This window comes from Sphaerodactylus townsendi, linkage group LG08, assembly GCF_021028975.2.
Source record: "Sphaerodactylus townsendi isolate TG3544 linkage group LG08, MPM_Stown_v2.3, whole genome shotgun sequence".
Lineage (NCBI taxonomy): Eukaryota > Metazoa > Chordata > Lepidosauria > Squamata > Sphaerodactylidae > Sphaerodactylus > Sphaerodactylus townsendi.
Genome location: NC_059432.1, coordinates 17,134,664 through 17,157,737, shown reverse-complemented (window position 1 = coordinate 17,157,737; position 23,074 = coordinate 17,134,664). Strand labels below are relative to the sequence as shown.

General features: G+C 47.0%; 1 protein-coding gene across 1 annotated transcript in view; it reads right to left on the bottom strand.

Moving 5' to 3' along the window:
• GRID1 (glutamate ionotropic receptor delta type subunit 1) overlaps positions 1 to 23,074 on the bottom strand; it is a 255,063-nt gene that overhangs the window by 169,064 nt on the left and 62,925 nt on the right. Inside the window, exons 3-4 of the mRNA XM_048506863.1 lie at positions 7,377 to 7,538; positions 3,880 to 3,999 (exon numbers count right to left, since the gene is read on the bottom strand). Coding sequence (XP_048362820.1) covers positions 3,880 to 3,999; positions 7,377 to 7,538 — 282 coding nt within the window. The remainder of the gene's footprint in view (positions 1 to 3,879; positions 4,000 to 7,376; positions 7,539 to 23,074) is intronic.

Here is a 23,074-nt window from a genome sequence, read left to right as displayed (position 1 = left end):
TTTCTTGCCTTGAAAACCCTACTGGATTGCCATAATTTGGTTTTGACTTGATGGCATTTTACATGCATACGTTAGCTTCAGTGATTAGAATCATTCAACTTGATCCAACGACTTTCTTGTCAATGAAGTAGGGACGTGCTGCCCAACATGCTGTCTCTGATGCCATTTCCCCCTTTGCATGAGCCTACTTTTATCTATCCAGGGCTGCTGCCACACATTGTTGGATACTGTATTATCACACTGTAACCAACATTGGCTTCCTGGGTTGTCTTGCCCGTACAGGATGATCAATTTGCAAATAACTATGCAATAATAGCCTAATGCCCACTGATGCATGGCTGCAATACTGCCTCTACATTTTTATTTGGTCTTCTCAAGGAGCGCACGGTGGCAAGCATGGCCTCCCCCCTATTTTATCTTCAACAACAACAACAACAACAACAACAACCACCTTTATTTGGCATTTTAAAATAGGTTCTAGAGCCGTGGTGGCGAACCTTTGGCACTTCAGGTGTTATGGACTACAATTCCCATCAGCCCCTGCCAGCATGGCCAATTGGCCATGGTGGCAGGGGCTGATGGGAGTTGTAGTCCATAACATCTGGAGTGCCAAAGGTTCGCCACCACTGTTCTAGACCATTGTGTAAGCCCTCTGACCAATCCTATATATATATATATATATTATTTCATAATATTTTCCTGTTAAACTACATAGGCAGAAGCCACCTCTCATATTTTTGTGTGGTTAGCAGAGTGTCCAAGCTGAAAGCAGGCCCCAGGCAAAAGGTCTGTTTGCAAGATTAAATCAATGGATGAGTTACTCCTGCATAACCTGGAGGTCTCATTTTGTTTGTGGGCATGATCTTGATTACCACACCTTGCAAAGATACTACTGTTAAGACAAAGGAATATGGAGAAGCCACTTTTAGCATCAGTTAGCTGAATTTCTCACCATCTCTTCTAGCAACAGATGGTTTGCTTCCCCTTGCATTTCCCCAACCTCTAGATATGATCTCCCTAACAACAAGATCCCATCCTGAATCAATCAAGCCTCATTCAAATCTGAATACTGAAGGCAGAGACTGTAAGAGTGCATAAAGCCATTCTGTGCTTCCTGATATAATCTAGGACCATTGACTCCCATTGTACCGGGGTGTAGAACAATAGAAGAGTTGCTAATTAGCAAGCCCAGCAAGCCCAGCATGGGAAATTCCAGAGAATTTAGAAAAATGAAACTTAAAACTCACTTGTTCCCGCCCCTACCTGGGCAAAAGGGTATAAAAGTTTAGTTCACCCCAACACCAGTGCTCTATACTAGCCTGTACCTCCCTTGGTCTGGTCAGTTTGAGACACGATATCATCCTTCGCCTGGATTCAGATGCTGGTCATTTGAATTCTTGCCTTCTACAAGATCGTCTTCAGCTGAATTTAGGTAACGTATTTCCCTGAAAAAAACCCTCCATTTCTATCCTCCAATCTATCTTTTAAAACCTTTATATATCTTAGGAACTTGAATGTATGTGCTCTTATGCCTTATTGTGTGTTTGTATTTTTAAACAAATTTATATAAAACGTTTAAATTCAATTTGGACTCTTGCTTCTCTGTGGAATATTCTTTGCCAGAATTCCTTCCCCGTATTATACAGTCTAAAATATCTCCTCTTGGCCCCTCTTGCTGCCAACGTGAGTGCTCATTCCCCTTTGCTACTTTTAAAACCATATGTGTGCTGTTACACTGTTAGCAGCTGGTGGAGATTCCCTTTAATAAAGTCCTTATCCCTGTTAGGCCAGCAACAATTGCCAGACATTTTTTTCTATTTTATCTTCACAATGAACCAGTGAGGTAGATTGGGCTGAAGGCAGTGGCAGGACTGAGGTCAGCCATTTCAAGTTATGGTTGATTTGGATCTGGGTCTTCTGAGGCCTCGTCCAATATTCTGACCAATAAACCAGTCTGTTAATGCTGTTTATAACAGGACTTTCAGTGCACAATATGTGAATGTGAACTGTATTAAAATCATAGAATCATAGAGTTGGAAGAGACTCCAAAAGCCACCAAGTCCAACCCCTTGCAATGCAGGAACACACAATCAAAGCACTCCTGACAAATGGCCATCCAGCCTGTCTTTAAAGACTGTAGCCATGTTAAAAACACCTCCCGTAGCAAAATAGGACTATACATTGGGTTCAGGCGTAGATAGTTGACAGAATGCGTCCTCCCTAGTTAAGCCTCACAATCCCAAATATTAGAAATATTCAGGTATGCACATGCATAACCCTACAAAGAGAGCAGAGGTTTGTATTACAAACTGGCTAGTCATTTTATAGCTTATGCTATTGTTGTGCTTCATTTACATATTACTTGCCTTCAGAGCAACCAAAACACACATCAGAACCACGTGTGATGTTTTAGCCTGACAGCTGCATCTCTGGTGCAGATAAGGGTGACGAAGAGGCAGAGGAAAAAGGATGTCGAACCATAACCCTGTCGGCTATTTTCTTGTCAAATGTCTTCCCTGCTAAAGCGCCTCCTCTCCACCCTGGTCCTGACCAAGAATTCCAGATGGGTCATGGTGTTAGTCAAATAGTGAAAAGCAAAAATACACAGAAGTCCAGCCACATCTTAAAGACTGACAAGTTTTACTCCAGCTTAAGCATTTGTGGACTGAAATCCACTCCTTCAGGTTCTGTGAGTGACTCCTGATTTTCCTGCAGAAAATGTCTGCATAGTAAGGAGTGCAGTGGTGGGATCCAAAAATTTTAGTAACAGGTTCCCATGGTGGTGGGATTCAAACTGTGGTGTAGCGCCATCGGGGCTGGGTGGGGCACGACAGGGGCATGGCCGGGCATTCCGGGAGCAGGGCATTCCTGGGCGGGGCTGTGGCAAGGATGCAGCCACTGCCCCGGTCCTTCGGCGGGAAACGAATGCACACAGGCGCAGGCTGCCACGCACGCCGGTGCACCTCCTGCTAGGCTGCTTCAAGTTCTGCGTGCTACTACTGAGAGGAGGGGCGTAACTAAGACAAAAATCACGTGGCAAAATCACCAATTAGTAACCCCCTCTTGGCACACACAAATAATTAGTAACCTACTCTCGGGAACCTGTGAGAACCTGCTGGATCCCACCTCTGAAGGAGTGGACTGTAGCATCTGGCGAAGTGGTCTGTTTCATGAATGCTTACGCTAGCAGAAAAAAAAGGTTTACAAGGCTCCTGCTTATTTTTGACCAATGTTTTCCTGGCAAATCCTCCTGGAGCATAGAGAAGCAGTGTGTATATTTCAGTGTGGGGAGTAGGGGGTTTGGGGGGGGGAGTTGGTACAGGTAGAGTTTTACTTCCAGAGCCCCTTCTCTAAGGAGCAGCTGCTGGGCCAATGTTTCCCACAGCCGAAGAGCAAACTGGCATCGGTCCATGTCCTCTCTGCTTTGCGACATCATCACACCTTTCTCTAAGTATCACATTATTTCTTGTCTTTTTCGGGATTCCTTTGGAAGGTTTTGCACGGAAGAGAATTTCAACAACCCGCTCGGTTTCCCCGATTAAGACAAGCTCCAGTTATGCCAAACGTACCGTAATTCACCTGAAAAGACCTAGGAGCAGAATTGCACCAGCTCCAATATTATGCTCGCAGGATCAGCGCTGGAAGATACTAAGGGAAATGGCACATTCAAGAACAATTTGCCGGATCCTCCTGGCAGACTGAAATTGCTATCTTTCACGTTTTAGGTGTATGAGATATTAGAAAATATTATCACCATAGTGTCAGGTCTTTGAGCAGCAGAGCTGCTACCATTAATGTTAAGACAATGTTTCTCCCTTGAATAAACATGGTATGATTCTTATATAGTGGGGAAGAGGGGGAAAAATAAAACGTTGTTACCCTCCGCACATCCTTGCCAAATGTTTCACTGTAGCTGGTTCCAAGTATTTCAAACTGGACGTAGGGGTTGGCGCCATTTTCTCTGAACTCCATAACACCTGTGAGTCCGGTGATATGACCCTAGGGGAAATGGTGTACAATTTTAGGATCAGAAATCAAAGCTCCTTTTCCACATACCTCAAAATGTCACGCAAATATGTGCAATTAAAATAAGTATGGCACCATACTGTAAATGCTCCTCAACAGCTCCACAACAGCCCCCCCCCCCAAAAGCTAACTTTGGACAGTGTAGAGAATGTTGGTGAAAACCCACCTAATCCTTTAAAGCAGTTTGGTGGCTTTAATTTGGCCCCCATACTCAAAAAGGCAAAAGAAGAAAATATTTCATCTTAGAACTGAACAGAGTTTCTATCACATCCTTGACCACACATCAAGCTTAACCATGGTTATTTTCCACACTGCATCACTGAATTTTGAGAGTCAACCAGCCCATCTTCAAAGAGGTGTGAAAGGTTCCCAGGTTCTTTGTAGCTTTGTAGTAGAAACTGTAATGGACATTTGGTGTGGGGCGAAACGGGGGGGATTGAAAGATATAAGTCCTGGATCTGAGCTCTCTAGCTCAGATTCTGCTTTACATTGTTACTCCTCGCATCACCTGGAATAAACTGCTTTTGGACTTTCCTACAGTCTCCGTTGTTTCCACGTTCGAGAGTCTGACACAGAAGGCCATTGCTTTCACATCCTGCATGTGAGCTCCCAAAGGCATCTGGTGGGCCACTGCGAGTAGCAGAGAGCTGGACTAGATGGTCTGATCCAGCTGGCTTGTTCTTATGTTCTTATGTTCTTAACTGTGGTTAAGGATTCGGCTGCAGCTATAGAGGCTATCAGATTTTGCAGTGACATGATTTAGATTTGAAAATTCCAGATTTTGAGAATTCTCCCCTATTTGGGACAGAACTGGTCACCTTTTATCCGACCATACAAATTAGATTACGCTGAAAGGCTACTGTTTACAACGGTTTTTAGGCCAATTACACACAAATGGCATAAAAAGAAACTGGGGAATGCCAACCATGAAAAATTTCACATCAACAATACAGAAAAATAGAAACAGGAAAATGTATGTTTCTATGTCCATAACCACAACCCAAGATATGAAATCAGCAATGCATCTGCTGAACCCAAACCCAACGTTAAATAACTGCTTTCCAGGGGAAAAAATAGTTCTCACTGGTCGTTTCCCCACTTACCTGCTGCTGCGCGCTACTCTCCCCAAGTAGCGCGGGGTCCCCCGGCACTCCCCACTACAGGGGTGGCGACAACGCAGCCGCCCCGTCACTGCCTCTGTCACGCCCCCTCACACGCGTCATTCCTGGCGCTCCTCAAAACGGCGCCTTTTGATGAGGGAAAGCCCGGGAGCGCGGCAGAAATGACGCGCGCTGGGAGTAGCGTAGCAAAGGGTGGTCGAGGTAAGTGGGGAGACAACCACTGATACCTCCCTAAAAGGACCAGGCTTATTTTAGTAAGCTAAACCATGCTTATTTTAGTAAGCTAAACCATGCTTTCATCATACATTCAGGGTCATTAGCAGGTTTAAGGCTGCAATCCACAGTTAACGCTAATCACGGTTAAGCGTAACATTGTTACCGGGCCTCAGCAAGTTCAACAGCAGGTTAAAGAATAATGGGGTGGGTACGATTTTCAAGTTGACTCTCAAAATTCAGAGACTGGAGCCATTGGTTTTTGCCTTCTCTTCATATGGCATGCCATCTGGTTGCATGAGCGTGCTAGCAGCCAAATACAGTCAAGAATATGAGGGGTGGTAAGAGCTTTTATATAGAAGCAGCAGGAGCAATTTCCAATATGGCAGCAGATGCATTTGTCCAAATGGACTGTACTGCCAAATTCTTAAATAGAAGCAAGATCATTTGAAGTGCATTAGGGGAAATTTGGGCACAAAGTCCCAATTTAAAAAGAAACCGCCCAGTATCTAAGTGTATTAGCAGGGGGGTTCAAACTATGGCCCTCCAGATGTTCATGGGCTACAATTCCCATCAGCCCCTGCCAGCATGACCAAGAAAATGTGGACAGAGAGAAATTTTTCTCTCTTTCTCACAATACTAGAACCAGGGAGCATCCATTGAAAATGCTGGGGGGAAGAATTAGAACTAATAAAAGGAAACACTTCTTCACGCAACGTGTGATTGGTGTTTGGAATATGCTGCCACAGGAGGTGGTGATGGCCACTAACCTGGATAGCTTTAAAAGGGGCTTGGACAGATTTATGGAGGAGAAGTTGATTTATGGCTACCAATCTTGATCCTCCTTGATCTGAGATTGCAAATGCCTCAACAGACCAGGTAATCGGGAGCAACAGCCGCAGAAGGCCATTGCGTTCACATCCTACATGTGAGCTCCCCAAGGCACCTGGTGGGCCACTGCGAGTAGCAGAGAGCTGGACTAGATGGACTTTGGTCTGATCCAGCTGGCTTGTTCTTATGTTCTTATGTTCTTATGTTCTTATGTAGTCCATGAACATCGGGAGGGCCATAGTTTGAAGATCCCTGGTATTAGGAATGAATTCGAGAATGGCCATTATTCTTCTTCACCCAACTTGTGGAAGTAAGTAGAGGGAAAGGCAGGAAACTCTCTGAGATTGCAAGCTACGGTTCCGCCATGTGGGGAATATATTGGCCCCATCCTCTGGGAAGGAACAAAAAGTAGTAATGCTGTTGGGATAGGAATGTGAGGACTCCCAAGGAAAGAGGTGAAGGGAAGCATCAGTGGGAGATTTTTGGAGAAGGACAGAACGTGTTCAGCTAGGGAGGAGACGTGGAGAAGGTTGGAGGGAGAAAACCAATACTGCAAAGTCTTTTTATACTGAGACTTGGCCACTTTTTTTGTGCCAAAAACCACTCCATCTCAGCCCTGTGCTAGAATAAATCAGTTTCCCTGATTTATTTGACCTCAGCCTCTTAGCAGCAGGAAGAGGATGCAAGCAGGCTGTTGAACGATTCCTGCCTACATCTCCTTAGGAAACCTCCTCAGTGGCCAGCTATGGATGGGGCTCCAGAGGGCTCCTGGCACGCACTGGGAGCTGAAGCGCATCAGGGCGAGATTTATTGTCCTGACGTGCTTGCTTCCTTCTGCACATCAGAGCAAGATTTCTTGGCCGCATGCCAAGAGAGGAAGTATGTTGGGGCAAGGTTTCTTGACCTTATGTACTTCCTCTTGCCCCACTGGCGCTTCTTTCTTTCCCTGCAGAAAGTGAGAGAACTTCTAGCATGACCTTTCACCCTAGAGCGGAGCAAGAGCTGACTGGGGATGATCGGCCAGTGATTCTCTTCCTTTCTCTGCTCTGACACTCTCTCGATGCTGGCTGGCCTTTCGGAATCCTGTTTTTCCCTCATCCCGGTTGTCCCTCAAAGCAGCTCATGAAGTTTGTCCTTTTAAGTGAACAAAGGGTACAGAACGGCTTTCTGCTGGCTTACTCCTACCTTCTTGATTGTCTCCAGCATGGACCGGCCCCCATTCCAAGGCTTGGTGGATTTTCTCATGCAATTCAAGCTCGCCATGCTGTGCCACTTCCTGTCCTCGAGCTTTCTGTGGAAGGCATTGGCCAACATGAGCACGCTGTCGTAGAGATAGAGGTTGGACACCTGCAGAGGGAAACAAGAGCAAAGTGGATGGGAAGGTTAAGAAAATTCCTGCAAAAGCCCTGATGGCATTAAAAGGTATTTGGGTGGGGGTGGTAAGGAACTGATTCATACGAAAAATTATACGTCATGAATCCCACCACTCCACTGAGCAAAGCTTGAAACCTTCCTCCAGCCTAAGGTAGGACGTTGGTGTAAAGGGCTGCCAAGGCACAGCTAACTTATGGCAACTCCATAGAGATTTCAAGGGAAGAGACATTCTGAGGTGATGTTGAGAGAGTTCTGAAATAACTGTGACTGTCCCAAGGTCAGGCCGCAAGCAGCAGTGGCGTAGGAGGTTAAGAGCTCGTGTATCTAATCTGGAGGAACCAGGTTTGATTCTCTGCTCTGCCACCTGAACTGTGGAGGCTTATCTGGGGAATTCAGATTAGCCTATGCACTCCCACACACGCCAGCTGGGTGACCTTGGGCTTTTCGGAGCTCTCTCAGCCCCACCCACCTCACTGGGTGTTTGTTGTGAGGGGGGAAGGGCAAGGAGATTGTAAGCCCCTTTGAGTCTCCTACAGGAGAGAAAGGGGGGATCAAACTCTTCTTCTTCTTCTTCTTCTTCTTCTTCTTCTTCTTCTTCTTCTTCTTCTTCTTCTTCTTCTTCTTCTTCTTCATGTGGAGGAGTGGGGAATTAAATCCCATTCTCCAGATTAGAGTCTGCCACTCTTAACCAACACACCAGGCTGGGTCTTGTATCCTACCTTAGATACATTCCTACCTTAGATACATTCCTACCTTAGATACATTCCTACCTTAGATAAATTCCAATATAAATCCATCAGCCAAATAAGTGCCGACTGCTTCTCTTTTTAGAGCATCACAAAAGCCATCCAGATGCAGCAGAGTCATAGCTCAGTAGTAGAACACACACATTAATTTTTTAAAAAAGTTCCAGGTACTTCTAGCTAGCTGAATGGTAATAGGGCCAGAACAGGCAGGCAGAGAGCATGGAGACCTCTTGTCAGTTGCACTACACAACACTAACCTAGAGGGACCAACAGTGTGACCCAGTAAAGGCAAGTTCATATTCCAGAATGGAATTCCTCCCTAGCTAATGCATCCAGAGTTTTTAACACAGTGGAAAAGTACATAAAAATCATTTCCACTTCCTACGCAAATTCCAAACCATTATCTCATCCCATCATATCATGTACACAAAAGACTCATTGATAAAAAACATAATATAGGAGTTACTGTCCTAGAAGTAACATTCAAGCAAAGGCCCTTTCCGCACGGGCCAAAATCAATGATTTAGGCCCGGTAAAACACCGTTTTGGCGGGGACCCTTCGCACAGGCACCACTGCTAAATCGATGCAGCGGCGCTCTGTTCCTGCCCAAACGGTGTTTTCAAACCTCGCTCGGGGAGCGACGTTTTTAGCAAATGCCGGCTACCATTCGGTGCCATGCGAACGGCACTGGGTGGCAGCCGGCGTTTCTCCCCCAGCCCTCCCAAACGTTGCTTACCTCTGGTCTCCTTCTGTTGCATTGTGGAGGCCAGGAGACACGCCTCCTGGCCTCCGACTCCAGGGTTGCCACTCTGGCCAGGGGGAGCGGCGCAGCCCTGCGGGACCCTCCGTATGAACGATCCCAAGGGGGTGCATCGGCATAAACTATGCCAGTGATGGCGAACCTTTCCAAGACCAAGTGCCCAAATTGCAACCCAAAACCCACTTATTTATCACAAAGTGCCAACACAGCAATTTAACCTGAATACTTAGGTTTTAGTTTAGAAAAAATGGTTGGTTCTGAGGCATGCGTTACTCAGGAGTAAGCTTGGTGGTAGTCAGTGGCTTTGCTTTGAAGCAGCCGTGCAACTCTTCCAACGGGTGAATCACGACCCTAGGAGGGTTTACTCAGAAGCAAACCCCATTGCCAGCAACTGAGCTTACTCCAAGGTAAAGGATCGTGCTTTAGTTCTTCACATGAAAATCAGTGCGGTTTAGCAGTGCTTAACAGGGTTACCTACACTGCTTCCCCAAAACTAGGTCTTAGGTTTAATGCTAATAATTGAGCCTAGCAGCCCAGGCCAGCCTAGATGTGGGGGGGGGGCACTCTGTTTGCACGTGCCCACAGAGAGGTCTCTGAGTGCCACCTCTGGCACCCGTGCCATAGGTTCGACACCACTGAACTATGCCAATGCATCCCCACAAGCTGGCCGTGCGGAAAGGGCCAAAGTCACTGGTAAAATACAGAATGAGTCTACACCAGTGGTGGCGAACCTTTGGCACTCCAGATGTTATGGACTACAATTCCCATCAGCCCCTGCCAGCATGGCCAATTGGTCTACACTGAGCTGGAGTCATCTGAGAAATTATGGTGCATTTAGATGTGCTGATTGCTTGTGTCCAATCAACAACTGCTTCCCATAGTTATGTCTGGCTGGTTATCTGCTGTTCCTCTGAAAGTGGAACTAAATAACTGAATGCTCTTTAATTTGCTGGGCTGAAAGTAGGGAGCCAATGAGATTCTGCTCTGCCTGGGCTGTTTCAACTCACTCCAGCAACTTGACATCTGGCTTTGCATCCACCATCTTGAAAACATACCTTAACAACTACAAGGACAGAAAATATTACCAATTTTTCAACAGATATAGTTATCTACGCATGCATAAATCCAAGACACTGCGGAGCTCAATTTTTGGCTCTGAATTCAACTTGAAACAGGGACACCAGTTAGGCTACTGCAGCCATGTTACCAGAAATGTACGTGGCAATTTTGCTTGATTTTGGTTAATTTTGTTCTCACGTATAGAAGAAGAAGAAGAGTTTGGATTTATATCCCCCCTTTCTCTCCTGCAGGAGACTCAAAGGGGCTTGCAATCTCCTTGCCCTTCCCCCCTCACAACAAACACCCTGTGAGGTGGGTGGGGCTGAGAGAGCTCCGAGAAGCTGTGACTAGCCCAAGGTCACCCAGCTGGCATGTGTGGGAGTGTACAGGCTAATCTGAATTCCCCAGATAAGCCTCCACAGCTCAGGCAGCAGAGCTGGGAATCAAACCCAGTTCCTTCTGATTAGATACACGAGCTCTTAACCTCCTATGCCACTGCTGCTCCTAAAGCTTCATTATCCAGCCCATGATTATCCAGAATGCTCATTTCACTGGCATTACCCAGAGGGCAAGCTCCTCCCACTTAGTCACCTCACCTTTGTGTCTGAAGGAGGACACACATTTCAGTCCCACCTCCCCACCTGGCTAGCTTGGTGCCTCTGGCTATTGTTGGTTTCTGGCTGCTGGAACCCTCAATTGATGCCATTCTCAGGTCCCTTCCTTCCACTCAGCCTGCCTCAAGCCGTTGGAAGTCAGCTGTTTTGGAGGGGATTGAGACATCAAGTCAGTTTGTCAGCCTGCTATATAGGACGGCTTGAGAGGAAGGGTCTGACCAGGTGTGGGTGCTGCCGGCATGTCATCCTCAAAGGTTTGGTAGCTGCAGATTCCTCACAGGGGAGCATGGCAGAACGATAACTTTAAATAGCTGGCACATTTAATTAACTGGCAACTGCCGTTCTCCGTGAGTACAAGGTAACCACATTTTTATGGCATCAACTGATTTGCTTTTTTTTATCTCCTGGCTTGCTTCTTCATTATATTTGGTTTTAATGCCACTGGTTTCAATATATATTTTGCTTGTTTTACCTCTCAGCCAATTGAGATGCATCCACTCACCCAAAGATTACTCCCTGCCAAATTTCTTAGCAGCGGAAAGCATCTCAATGACAGTTCTAACAGGGAGATCTGGAATTGTTTTTAAAATATTTGTGAGCTGCTTTGAACCTGACCTTAAATGTAACAAAATAGAATAGAATACAGAAGAAGAAGAAGAAGAAGAAGAAGAAGAAGAGGAAGAGGAAGAGGAGGAGGAGGAGGAGGAGGAGGAGGAGGAGGAGGAGGAGGAGGAGTTTGGAGACTCCTATAAAGAGACTCAAAGGGGCTTGCAATCTCCTTCCCACAGCCACAACAAACACCCTGTGAGGTGGGTGGGGCTGAGAGCTGTGACTCACCCAAGGTCACCCAGCTGGCCTCTGTTGGAGTGCACAGGCTAATCTAATTCCCCAGATAATCCTCCACAGCTCAAGTGGCAGAGTGGGGAATCAAACCCAGTTCTCACAGCTCTTAACCACTATGCCACTGCTGCAGAATTCTTTCGTGTTTGACATTTTTTCCCCTTTTCCCAGGATCTTCAAGAGGAAGAGAGTAGAAAGTCTGCTTTTAATCTAAAACAGCATGCAGGTGAAGGACGGCAAAATCCTATCATCTCTCACGGCTTGTCTTAGTGCACTTTGGAGCTTTAAGCATGTCTCTTCCAACCAGTTTCCAAAACCAGAAACAAGCCACACTGGGAGAAAAATGCTTCAATTATTGCAGTAAGATATGAGAGAGAATGGAATCAGCTACCTGTGTTTGCTTAAGAGACCCTCTCTATCCTCTGTTTTCTTTATACAACAGTGGGAAGCTATTTGCATGTTTTCCCCTATTGAGGCTAATATTTGTGGAGAAGAAATAATTTATACTGAGCAATAGAATGGCTGCTTCTAAACAAAATTTAAAAAAGAGGTCAAGCGATCTCTGATATCTGACCTTTATTTACTCGTTGCATGGCAGAATATTGGATCCTTCTTTACCACAGACCTCTCACATCTTGTCACAGCTTTCAATGTGAAGGGAACCACCTGCTTTCATCCAGAGGTGGGATCCAGCAGGTTCTCACAGGCTCCTGAGAGTAGGTTATTAATTATTTGTGTGTGCCGAGAGGGGGTTACTAAGTTGTGATTTTGCCACGTGATTTTTGCCTTAGTTACGCCCCTCCTCTCAGCAGTAGTGCGCAGAACTTGAAGCAGTCTAGCAGGAGGTGCACCAGTGTGAGTGGCAGCCTGCACCTGCGTGCATTTGTTTCCCGTCCTTGCCACAGCCCTGCCCAGGAATGCCCCGCCCCCAGAATGCCCGGCCACGCCGCCAGAATGCCCTGCCCACCCCCATTGGCGCTACTCCACCGTTTGAATCCCACCACCATGGGAACCTGTTACTAAAATTTTTGGATCCTACCACTGCTTTCATCCCACCCCACAGTCTCCTCTGAAACAGCCTGCCACCTTCCAGAAGATAGAAGCAACAATCATTTTTCCTTGTCCTGTAGATATGCTGCTTAAGAATGGACTGTGGCACGGCCAAGCTTCTCGCTCTACGTAACCCCCTTCATCAGTCTTCAAGAAAGAACAAGGAAATCTTGCAGATGTGATGCCTCAACACACCACCAATGTCTGCTTTCCAAGTAATACAAGGTGGTGGGGGGTACACTGGAGCAGAGGGTGGAGTGGGACTACTCACCTTTGTCAAGAGAGTCCCCTCACCAAGCTAGTGATGACAGTGTTATGATTAGCAGACAGTGGAGAAGTTATGCATAGAAGCACCAATCAGCACATCACTCACTGACAGGCATACAAAAATGTTGTTCTGGATGAAAGATGTCCCATCAGATAAATTACCTGCTGAGCTATTCTCTAGTGGCCCCCTCTTTGGGCAATTGTGAAAAGCAGACAGTGAGGACAGAGTATCAGTTGAGTCCAAAGACTTCTGAAGTCATTATTTCTTGGAAACAGGTTACCGTATATACTCGCGTATAAGCCGAGTTTTTCAGCCCTGTTTTAAGGCTGAAAAATGCCCCCTCAGTTTATACACGAGTTCTGCCTCTGCCGAGGCTGGGGGCGTGGCCAGACCACCTCCCTGCAGCTGCACAAGCCACTTGTTGCTTGTTGCTGCCCTCCTCGGAGGATAAAGGGGAACCCTGGCTGCTGGGCTTCCTCAAACCCAGCCAGGAGGCAGGAGGAGCTCCTTATTTGGGCAGTGACTCCCCCTGATGTCATTGCCCAAATAAGGAGCTCCCTCCACCTCCCCACTGGGTTTGAGGAAGCCCAGCCTGCTGGGAGATGGAGGGAGCTCCTTATTTGGGCAGTGATTCCCCCCTGATGTCATTGCCCAAATAAGGAGCTCCCTCCACCTCCCGGCTTTGAGGAAGCCCAGGTAGCCAGGAGGTGGAGGGAGCTCCTTCTTTGGGCAATGACATCAAGGGGAGTCACTGCCCAAATAAGGAGCTCCTTCTGCCTCCCGGCTTCCCACCTTTGGCTTATACAGGAGTCAATACCTTTCCCCAGGTTTTGGTAGTAAAATTAGGTGTCTCGGCTTATACACGAGTTTATACGGTAGTTTTATCAGATATATTCAAATGGTGAGATTCTATTCAGAGTGTGATCATTTAGTTCCCAAATGCATATCACCACTGTTGGAACAGAGATGTCTGTAGAAGGTGCTGTCCAAGCTCCAAGAGGAGCCAAAACACAACACTGGGGGAACTTATTCATGCAACTCATTCTTCTGCTCAATTCCTGGATGTTGTCTCTTCCCAGCAGCTTTCAAAGAAAGCAATCAAGCAATTCTTTGACATTCAGAGAGATTCTCCCTTCTCCTTTGTACCGAGCCAGCATCCTCCACAGGGTTCTGCTCTGTTAAAAACAGATTTCACATGCACAGCACAAAGCAAAGCCGTTTTCTCCAATGCCAAAACTGAGAGACCGGATTCCCTTGGCTCCCAGCTGAAATTAATTTCACACCCACACTTTAGAACCGATCCCTCATTGCAAAGTCACTTTTCAACATCCAGACTAAAATGTGCTGCACGGTCACAGGCTTGGGCTGGTCTGTTCCGGTTCTGGCAGAAGAGAAGTCAAAACAGCCTTTTTTTTTTCAAGAATAAGGTTTTTCCTCTCCCTCTCAGCCACATTTCCCGCTTATGTAACATTCTTCCTCTCCATGTATTTATTGGGCTATTACAAATACATTCACTCTTCTTCCCAAGTAATGAAATGTGCCTTTTCAAGAATTCATTTTTTCTGAACACCGTTCTTCCTGGAGATTTTATACAGTGAAAGATGGATACATCCTTGCAACTAATTCAAGCTGTGGTACACGGAGAGCTTTCTGGCCCTTGCTAGTTACAAGCTTTTGGCTTGTGTTCCTTCTTTCCTCATTGCATTCACATTAACACCAAATTGGTTTGCTCATTAGAATTTTACTTTGTGGGTTCTCTTCAGGGCAGAAACTCCCAAACGTTTGTTGCATTGCTCTGTGCTCTTTTGAAGCAGGTGCTTCTGCGGCAGGTAGGAGTGAGTACCTGATGTATAGAAGAAATTAAACAGAAATACATTTGCCTGTCTCCTGGAGGCTATGTGGTGGCCAAGAAAATTCAAGCCAGAGCCAGTATTTAATCTGGGAAATACTGGTATCTGATATTAAAATCTGTTTTTGTATTTATATGTTTTGTAGTTCTATCTGATTTACTGTTGGCTTATTTGATTGTAATGGCCTTTGACTATAGGCAATAAACTGAACCTAGTCAAAGAAAAGGAACCTTCCAAGTCCTTTCTGTAGCTAAAAAGAAGCACACTGGAGAGATAAACACCCTGAGATGGACCCCCTCACTTTCTCGGTGAGCGTAGATGTTAAAGATATTTCTTAGATGGTACAGTTCAGATGGTTCCGTTGTTTCTGGCTAATTGATTATTTCACACGGTCTAACACAGGCTGGTACATATACTCAGTACCCTCATAAACATCCTTCCCAAAATAAACATATAACTCTCTCTGTGTGTGCATGTGTGTGTGTGTGTGTGTGTGTGTGTGTGTGTGTGTGTGTGTGTGTAAAGAAACAAAGCAACCCCCGCCCCCAAACAAACCCCAATACATCAGACTACTGGTCCCAGGAATTCTTCTTCACTCTCTGGAAGATCTGTTCCTCTCTCTCTGGTTTATGTTTATGGCCCCAGTTCTCTAGTCTGGGAATAGTTTTGCTTTCAGCTCAGCACTGACTGCCACCAGTAGAATCAGTCAGGTTTTCCATACACATTGTCTGAACTAATCTCCAGAGAAGACATGTTTCACATAGTTAAGGCTCCCAGATATTTACTCATAGGACTCCAGATTCAACAACCTACTCAAATTTCTCTTCTCAGAGAGATATTTTCCTCCCTCTCTGTGTCATCAAGTTTTTAAGCCAATCAGAGTGCTGTAGCCCATCCAATCAGGTTGCTTCCCCTGTTCCCAGTGCATATATTCCCCACTCTGAATGTAAACAACCTTGCTACAGACAGATCTGCATTTTAAAAACTCACATTTCCTGTGCAGTTTGTCACACACCCGCCTTCTATTAATACAATTGATGAAAGGCATTACAGCCTTATCAATATTCGAATGTATGGCATGTACACAGAAACTGTGAGCAGACGGTTATTTAGAAATCTTTTAAAGAAGTTATGTTTAGACCTGCCATCACAGCTGTCACCTTTTTACCTTGTTTCTATATGAGGTTTGTGTGTTAAATATTTTTTTAAAGACAGACAAAAGTTCAGGCATCCCAGTGAGAATGACCAGATGTGAAAGCTCTTTGCTGAGACCCAGACATCCACCAGTAGTCAGTGGTCAACATGATCTGCCAGTCAGAACGGCTTAGCTCAGTAGAAGTCATCTTCATGTGTAGACTAGCCAAGTATCTTGTGTCAAGAAGAGTATGTCCTCTACTTGGCTTTGAGCAAGTGGCCAAAAAGGCTTTGAGTAGGTAGCTAAACATTTTAAAGCTCCCTTATTTCTATTGCATGTTCAAAACAATTGCCATTTGATTCCTCATCCTGCTTCTTTGGACAAAGCAAGAATCTTCCCAGTCATTTATGTTCTTGTTAAGATGACCTTCATAATTTCACATTGCTGCTAATATCTATATCCCTTTCACAGGCATGAGCAAGTACTGAATCACAGAAGGATATGACTGAAGTCTATAAAATTATGCATGGGTAGAAAATGTTGACAGAGAGAAATTTTTCCCTCTTTCTCACAATACTAGAACCGGGGGCATACACTGAAAATGCTGGGGGGAAGAATTAGGACTAATAAAAGGAAACACTTCGTCACACAACGTGTGATTGGTGTTTGGAATATGATGCCACAGGAGGTGGATATGGCCACTAACCTGGATAGCTTTAAAAGGGGCTTGGACAGATTTATGGAGGAGAAGTCGATCTATGGCTACCAATCTTGATCCTCCTTGATCTGAGATTGCAAATGCCTTAGCAGACCAGGTGCTCAGGAGCAGCAGCAGCAGAAGGCCATTGCTTTCACCTCGTGCATGTGAGCTCCCAAAGGCACCTGGTGGGCCATTGCAAGTAGCAGAGTGCTGGACTAGATGGACTCTGGTCTGATCCAGCTGGCTTGTTCTTATGTTCTTATGTTCTTAGAAGGAACCGTGCTTCCCAAACATCACTCTCCTACCTTTAGAGCTGGGATTTACAGCATCATGGCTGTGCTGCCAGAAAAGATGAGGTGGTGAAGAAGCAAAGGAAACATGCTTGTTACCTCAAGGACCATCACAAATTTCAATTTGCCACTACCTCTTGCCCACCCACTGGTCAAGGAGAGGCATCATAATAAGGCATTCATGCAAGTTGCTGCAATGCCATGATGTGGCTGCCCAGGAGGTCTCAGACATGAGGAAATGGAAAATTCAAGAATTATTTTTCAAGCATTATTTTTCATGTTGGGATTAGTAGCAAAAAAAAATCAAGAGAAAAACAGAGTTAGAGATTTGGTTTCCTCTGGGTTTTCCTTAGACCAGTGGTGGCGAACCTATGGCATGGGTGCCAGAGGTGGCACTCAGAGCCCTCTCTGTGGGCATCGCCGCAAGAACAGAGAGGCGTCCCCCCCCCCACATCTAGGGCTGGCTCTAAATGGCTACCTCAATTATTAGCATTAAACCTAAGACCTAGTTTTGGGGAAGCAGTGTAGGTAACCCTGTTAAGCGCTGTTAAACCCCACTGATTTTCATACAAAGAACTAAAGCGCAATCCTTTACTTGGGAGTAAGCTCGGTTGCTGGCAATGGGGCTTGTTTCTGAGTAAACCCTCCGAGGGTCGTGATTCACCCGTTGGAAGAGTTGCACGGTTGCTTCAAAACAAAGCCACCGACTACCACCAAGTTTACTCCCGAGTAACGCACTCCTGGAAGTCAGCCTTTTTTTCTAAACTAAAACCTCAGTACTCAGGTTAACTTGCCATGTTGGCACTTTGTGATAAATAAGTGGGTTTTGGGTTGCAATTTGGGCACTCGGTCTCGAAAAGATTCGCCATCACTGCCTTAGACCATAATTCTCCTGATTTCACTTCTTCATGCAACAGAAGGTAAAACCAAAGCCAACCCCCTCTCCTTTGAAGGAACAGTACATTTGATGTACTCTTTTTGAATGGAGAACACACAGGTATTGCACTGTTTTCTGTCATTAATCCTAACAGGAGATGTTCTTACTCCATGCAAATTTAAAGCCCGTTTTTTGATACAATCCCCTGAAATCAGCCTCCATCCCTAAAGTCTGGAAGATGGCAAATGTCACACCAATCTTTAAGAAAGAATCTAAGGGGGATCCAGGAAATTACAGGCCAGTCAGTTTGACATCTGTTCCTGGTAAATTAGTAGAATCTATCATTAAAGATAAAATTATAAAACATGTAGAAAAGCAAGACTTGTTAAGGAAGAGTCAGCCTGCAGAGTTTACAGGCCAGGAAATTACAGGCCAGTCAGTTTGCAGAGGCAAGTCCTGCCTTACAAACTTACTAGAGTTCTTTGGAGATGTAAACAGGCATGTGGATAAAGGGGAACCAGTGGACATTGTCTACTTGGATTTCCAAAAGGCTTTTGACAAAGTTCCTCACCAGAGACTACTGAGAAAACTCGGCAATCAGGGAATAAGAGGGGAAGTCCTCCTATGACTTAAAAACTGGTTGAGAAACAGGAAGCAAAGGGTGGGTGTAAATGGGAAGTTCTCACAATGGAGAGATGTAGGGAATAGTGTCCCCCAAGGATCCGTTTTGGGTCCAGTGCTCTTTAACCTATTCATAACTGGAGGGACAATTTTGCTGGTGTGTCATGGCAACTGTGAAAAAGGCAAACACTATGCTGGGGATAATTAGGAAAGGAATTGATAATAAAGATTGTCATGCCCTTATATAAAACAATGGTGCAACCAAACTTGGAGTGCTGTGTTCTGGTCACCACATCTCAAAAAAGGATATTGAAGAGACAGAAAAAGTGCAGAGAAGGGCAACAAGGATGATTGAGGGATTGGAGCACCTTCCTTATGAGGAGAGGCTGCAGCGTTTGGGACTCTTTAGTTTGGAGAGGAAACTTCAGGGGATATGACTGAAGTCTACAAAATTGTGCCTGGGGTAGAAAATGTTGACAGAGAGAAATTTTTCTCTCTTTCTCACAATACTAGAACCAGGGGGCATACATTGAAAATGCTGGGAGAAAGAATTAGGACTAATAAAAGGAAACATTTCTTCACGCAATGCATGATTGGTATTTGGAATATGTTGCCACAGGAGGTGGTGATGGCCACTAACCTGGATAGCTTTAAAAAGGGCTTGAACAGATTTATGGAGGAGAAGTCGATCTATGGCTACCAATCTTGCAAATTGCAAATACCTTAGCAGACCAGGTGCTCAGGAGCAACAGCAGCAGAAGGCCATTGCTTTCACATCCTGCATGTGAGCTCCCAAAGGCACCCAGTGGGCCACTGCGAGTATCAGAGTGTTGGACTAGATGGACTCTGGTCTGATCCAGCAGGCTTGTTCTTATGTTCTAACTTCAATGGAACCATTTTATCTTCACACCCTACCACCATTTCAGGCCTCTGCTTCTGTGGACAAGAACTATCCCTAAGGTAGCTGGCTATCTCCAAGAATTACTACTTTTCCCACCTTTCCTTAGCTAGGCTCTTCTGCCTGCTCTGCGCCTCTCTGAGATTAAAGGCAGCTCAAGCACTGCCAAAGGTTTACTGTGATTATCTGACTCGTCCCTTAAAATATATATGCTGTGATTATCTGACTCGTCCTTTAAAAATAAATAAATAAATAAATGAATGAATGAATGAATGAATGAATGAATGAATGAATGAATGAATGAATGACGAAGGGAAGGGAACCAATGACGAAGGGAAGGGAAACTGCACCCGGGGCTGAACTGCCCACGTGCCTCGCCCCGAAACACCCCCAATATGCCCTGCCCCCGCCTTGCCTTCCGCATTCCCCGACATGTGACTACAATGATGGCGCCCGGAGCTCTATCTCAGAGCATTGGGGGGAGGATGTAGATTCTTTTTGTCTCATATGACAGTGGATTTTTTTAAAAAAAACTCAGCTATTTTGCACTATTTTGCTGTTCTGGTTTTAAAAACCTCAAGTGACCAGGCTTCTTATCATTTCCTTCAGAAGCTCTGCCATGGCTTATGGATTATCCTGTGAAATAATTTTACTGGTGCTCACTTTTGATTCTCTTTTCTTCACTTCACTCCATTACACGGTTATATTTCTCTAAACAATTTTTCTCCCATCTCTATTGTTAATATTCCCAAAGTAACAAGTGTCCTTCAGACACTTAAAAAAAATACTCATGGAATTAACTCATTTTCAGAGAGCAACAAAAGATTCCTAGTCTCCACAGGGGATAAATTCAATCACAGCCACGTTCCCTGGATATTTTAATGTGTATAAAAATAGCTGGCAAAATAGGCTGACTGGTCTCTAATCTATGGGCGATTTTCACCAGCTTCCTGTTTGGACATATGAGAGCCACCTCAGGTCCTTGGACTAACATTCCTTCTGAGATCCCTCCTTCTACCATTGAAGACTTTTTTTAAAAAAAATCATAGAATTAACAAAAAAGAAGCAGGGGAAATGCGTGACTTCATTCAGGTTTCACATCTATATATCATGGCACTACAGCAATTCACATTCCATCATTTTCATGAGTGAACAATGCAACATAGTTGTGAATGAATGCTGTTGCACCATGATAGTATAATATCTAACAATGTGTGGATGCTACCAGACAAACTCACTGATCCTTAAGGGATATTGCAGGCAAAAGCTTCTATAGGAATGCAGTTTCTTTCACTGACTCATCCCTTCATTATAAAATTTAGCAATGTTCTCTTGCTGCAGAAGAGTACATACAATGGTTCAAAGTCAAGACAAGGTTTTAAAGTGATCAGTTATGGATTCCTAGAGAGTCTTTTATCTGTGACTGAAACCCTGACATAGAAGCTTTGAAAACACAGTACCAGGTTAGCTATAGTAGCAGTTAGATCACTTAAGCCCCTGACTTCTGGATCACTTTCCAGATTACATTTTTTGGTGATCTCACTGGGAGTCAGGGGAAATGATGGAATCCACAATCTTGTTTAATACATGTGTAACCCCCATGCCCAGAATGGGTTGGCCCAGAATGGGCTGGACCCAGGCAGTGGAGACCTCGAGCAGCAGAGAGGTCAAGAGCCTCCTTTTGCAGAAGAACAAGGCTACCAGGACTCGACCTTGATTTATAAGCCCTAACACCCTTGTTACAGTAATTTTAATATTGCTGGGAACCACTAAATGTAGTTGTTGTTTTGCTGTGTTAAAATGTTGAGCTTTATTGTTTGTATTCTCTTTTGTATTGTAATGGGTAGGAGCTCCTGGAGACCTTCATCATAAGCTGTAAACCTGTTCATCAAGCCCTTGGAGTCTTCAGGAGCCAGCCAACTTGCAAAGAAGATTTGGACTTGGCAATATCAGTAGACTGTAAATAGAAGGACTTGAAATGCAACCTGAACAGGACCTTGAATTGTAACGTTAAATGTTGATGTTTTAAAAGTGTAAATTGTAAAGAAAAGTAAACCATTTTGTTGTTTAAATTTGGTTCTTTGCAACTCATTCCAGGTTCTGCCCCACAGAACCCACAGAAGGAGGTTACACATGCACTTGCCATTGTACGTGATAGAGCCGTGGTGGTGAAGTGCAATTCCCATCAGCCCCTGCCACCATGGCCAATTGTGCCAAAGGTTTGCCACCACTGTGATAGAGAAATGTGCAGATTTGTGCAGATTTGTCAGCTTGGTACTTGCAATTGGAACTTCTTTCCTTCTTGCATACCAAGGCAGGAAAATGCATGCACTGCCCGATTTCCAAACAACAGCAACTGCAATACAGCAAGTCTTCCATTTTTGTGAACAAGCACTGTTGTCTTGTACTACACTTACATTACTTGAATAAGCTTTACAACCATACTGTGAAGCAGCCCTGTACATAATCACACCATATATTCTTTGCCTTGGAGATGAGGGAGAGGGCTAGGAGTTCCATCAAAATGGGAGGGGGGGAATCGGCTCCTGGGAGTGGTGCACTGCCATCCCAGCAAACTTGCCCTCCCAGGAGCACTTTCACTGGCAGAGAGGCAATTTCGCTGGTGTGCCATGGCAGGCACCCCCTGCCCCAAGTGCTGGAACACAGTGCTGAATGATGCATCAGCATCCAAGGGCCCTGCTGCTGGTGGCATAGCCGTGGTGGGTCAAGGGCATGGCCAAGAAAGGAGTCAACGTTAGTCAGCTTTCTCCTGCCATCATCATCATCATCATCATCATCATCATCATCATCATCATCATCATCATCATCATCATCATCATCATCATCATCATCATCATCATCATTATTATTATTATTGGGGGGGGGGGGGGGTGGGGGGGGGGGGGGGTGGGGGGGGGGGGGGGTGGGGGGGGGGGGGGGTGGGGGGGGGGGGGGGTGGGGGGGGGGGGGGGTGGGGGGGGGGGGGGGTGGGGGGGGGGGGGGGTGGGGGGGGGGGGGGGTGGGGGGGGGGGGGGGTGGGGGGGGGGGGGGGTGGGGGGGGGGGGGGGTGGGGGGGGGGGGGGGTGGGGGGGGGGGGGGGTGGGGGGGGGGGGGGGTGGGGGGGGGGGGGGGTGGGGGGGGGGGGGGGTGGGGGGGGGGGGGGGTGGGGGGGGGGGGGGGTGGGGGGGGGGGGGGGTGGGGGGGGGGGGGGGTGGGGGGGGGGGGGGGTGGGGGGGGGGGGGGGTGGGGGGGGGGGGGGGTGGGGGGGGGGGGGGGTGGGGGGGGGGGGGGGTGGGGGGGGGGGGGGGTGGGGGGGGGGGGGGGTGGGGGGGGGGGGGGGTGGGGGGGGGGGGGGGTGGGGGGGGGGGGGGGTGGGGGGGGGGGGGGGTGGGGGGGGGGGGGGGTGGGGGGGGGGGGGGGTGGGGGGGGGGGGGGGTGGGGGGGGGGGGGGGTGGGGGGGGGGGGGGGTGGGGGGGGGGGGGGGTGGGGGGGGGGGGGGGTGGGGGGGGGGGGGGGTGGGGGGGGGGGGGGGTGGGGGGGGGGGGGGGTGGGGGGGGGGGGGGGTGGGGGGGGGGGGGGGTGGGGGGGGGGGGGGGTGGGGGGGGGGGGGGGTGGGGGGGGGGGGGGGTGGGGGGGGGGGGGGGTGGGGGGGGGGGGGGGTGGGGGGGGGGGGGGGTGGGGGGGGGGGGGGGTGGGGGGGGGGGGGGGTGGGGGGGGGGGGGGGTGGGGGGGGGGGGGGGTGGGGGGGGGGGGGGGTGGGGGGGGGGGGGGGTGGGGGGGGGGGGGGGTGGGGGGGGGGG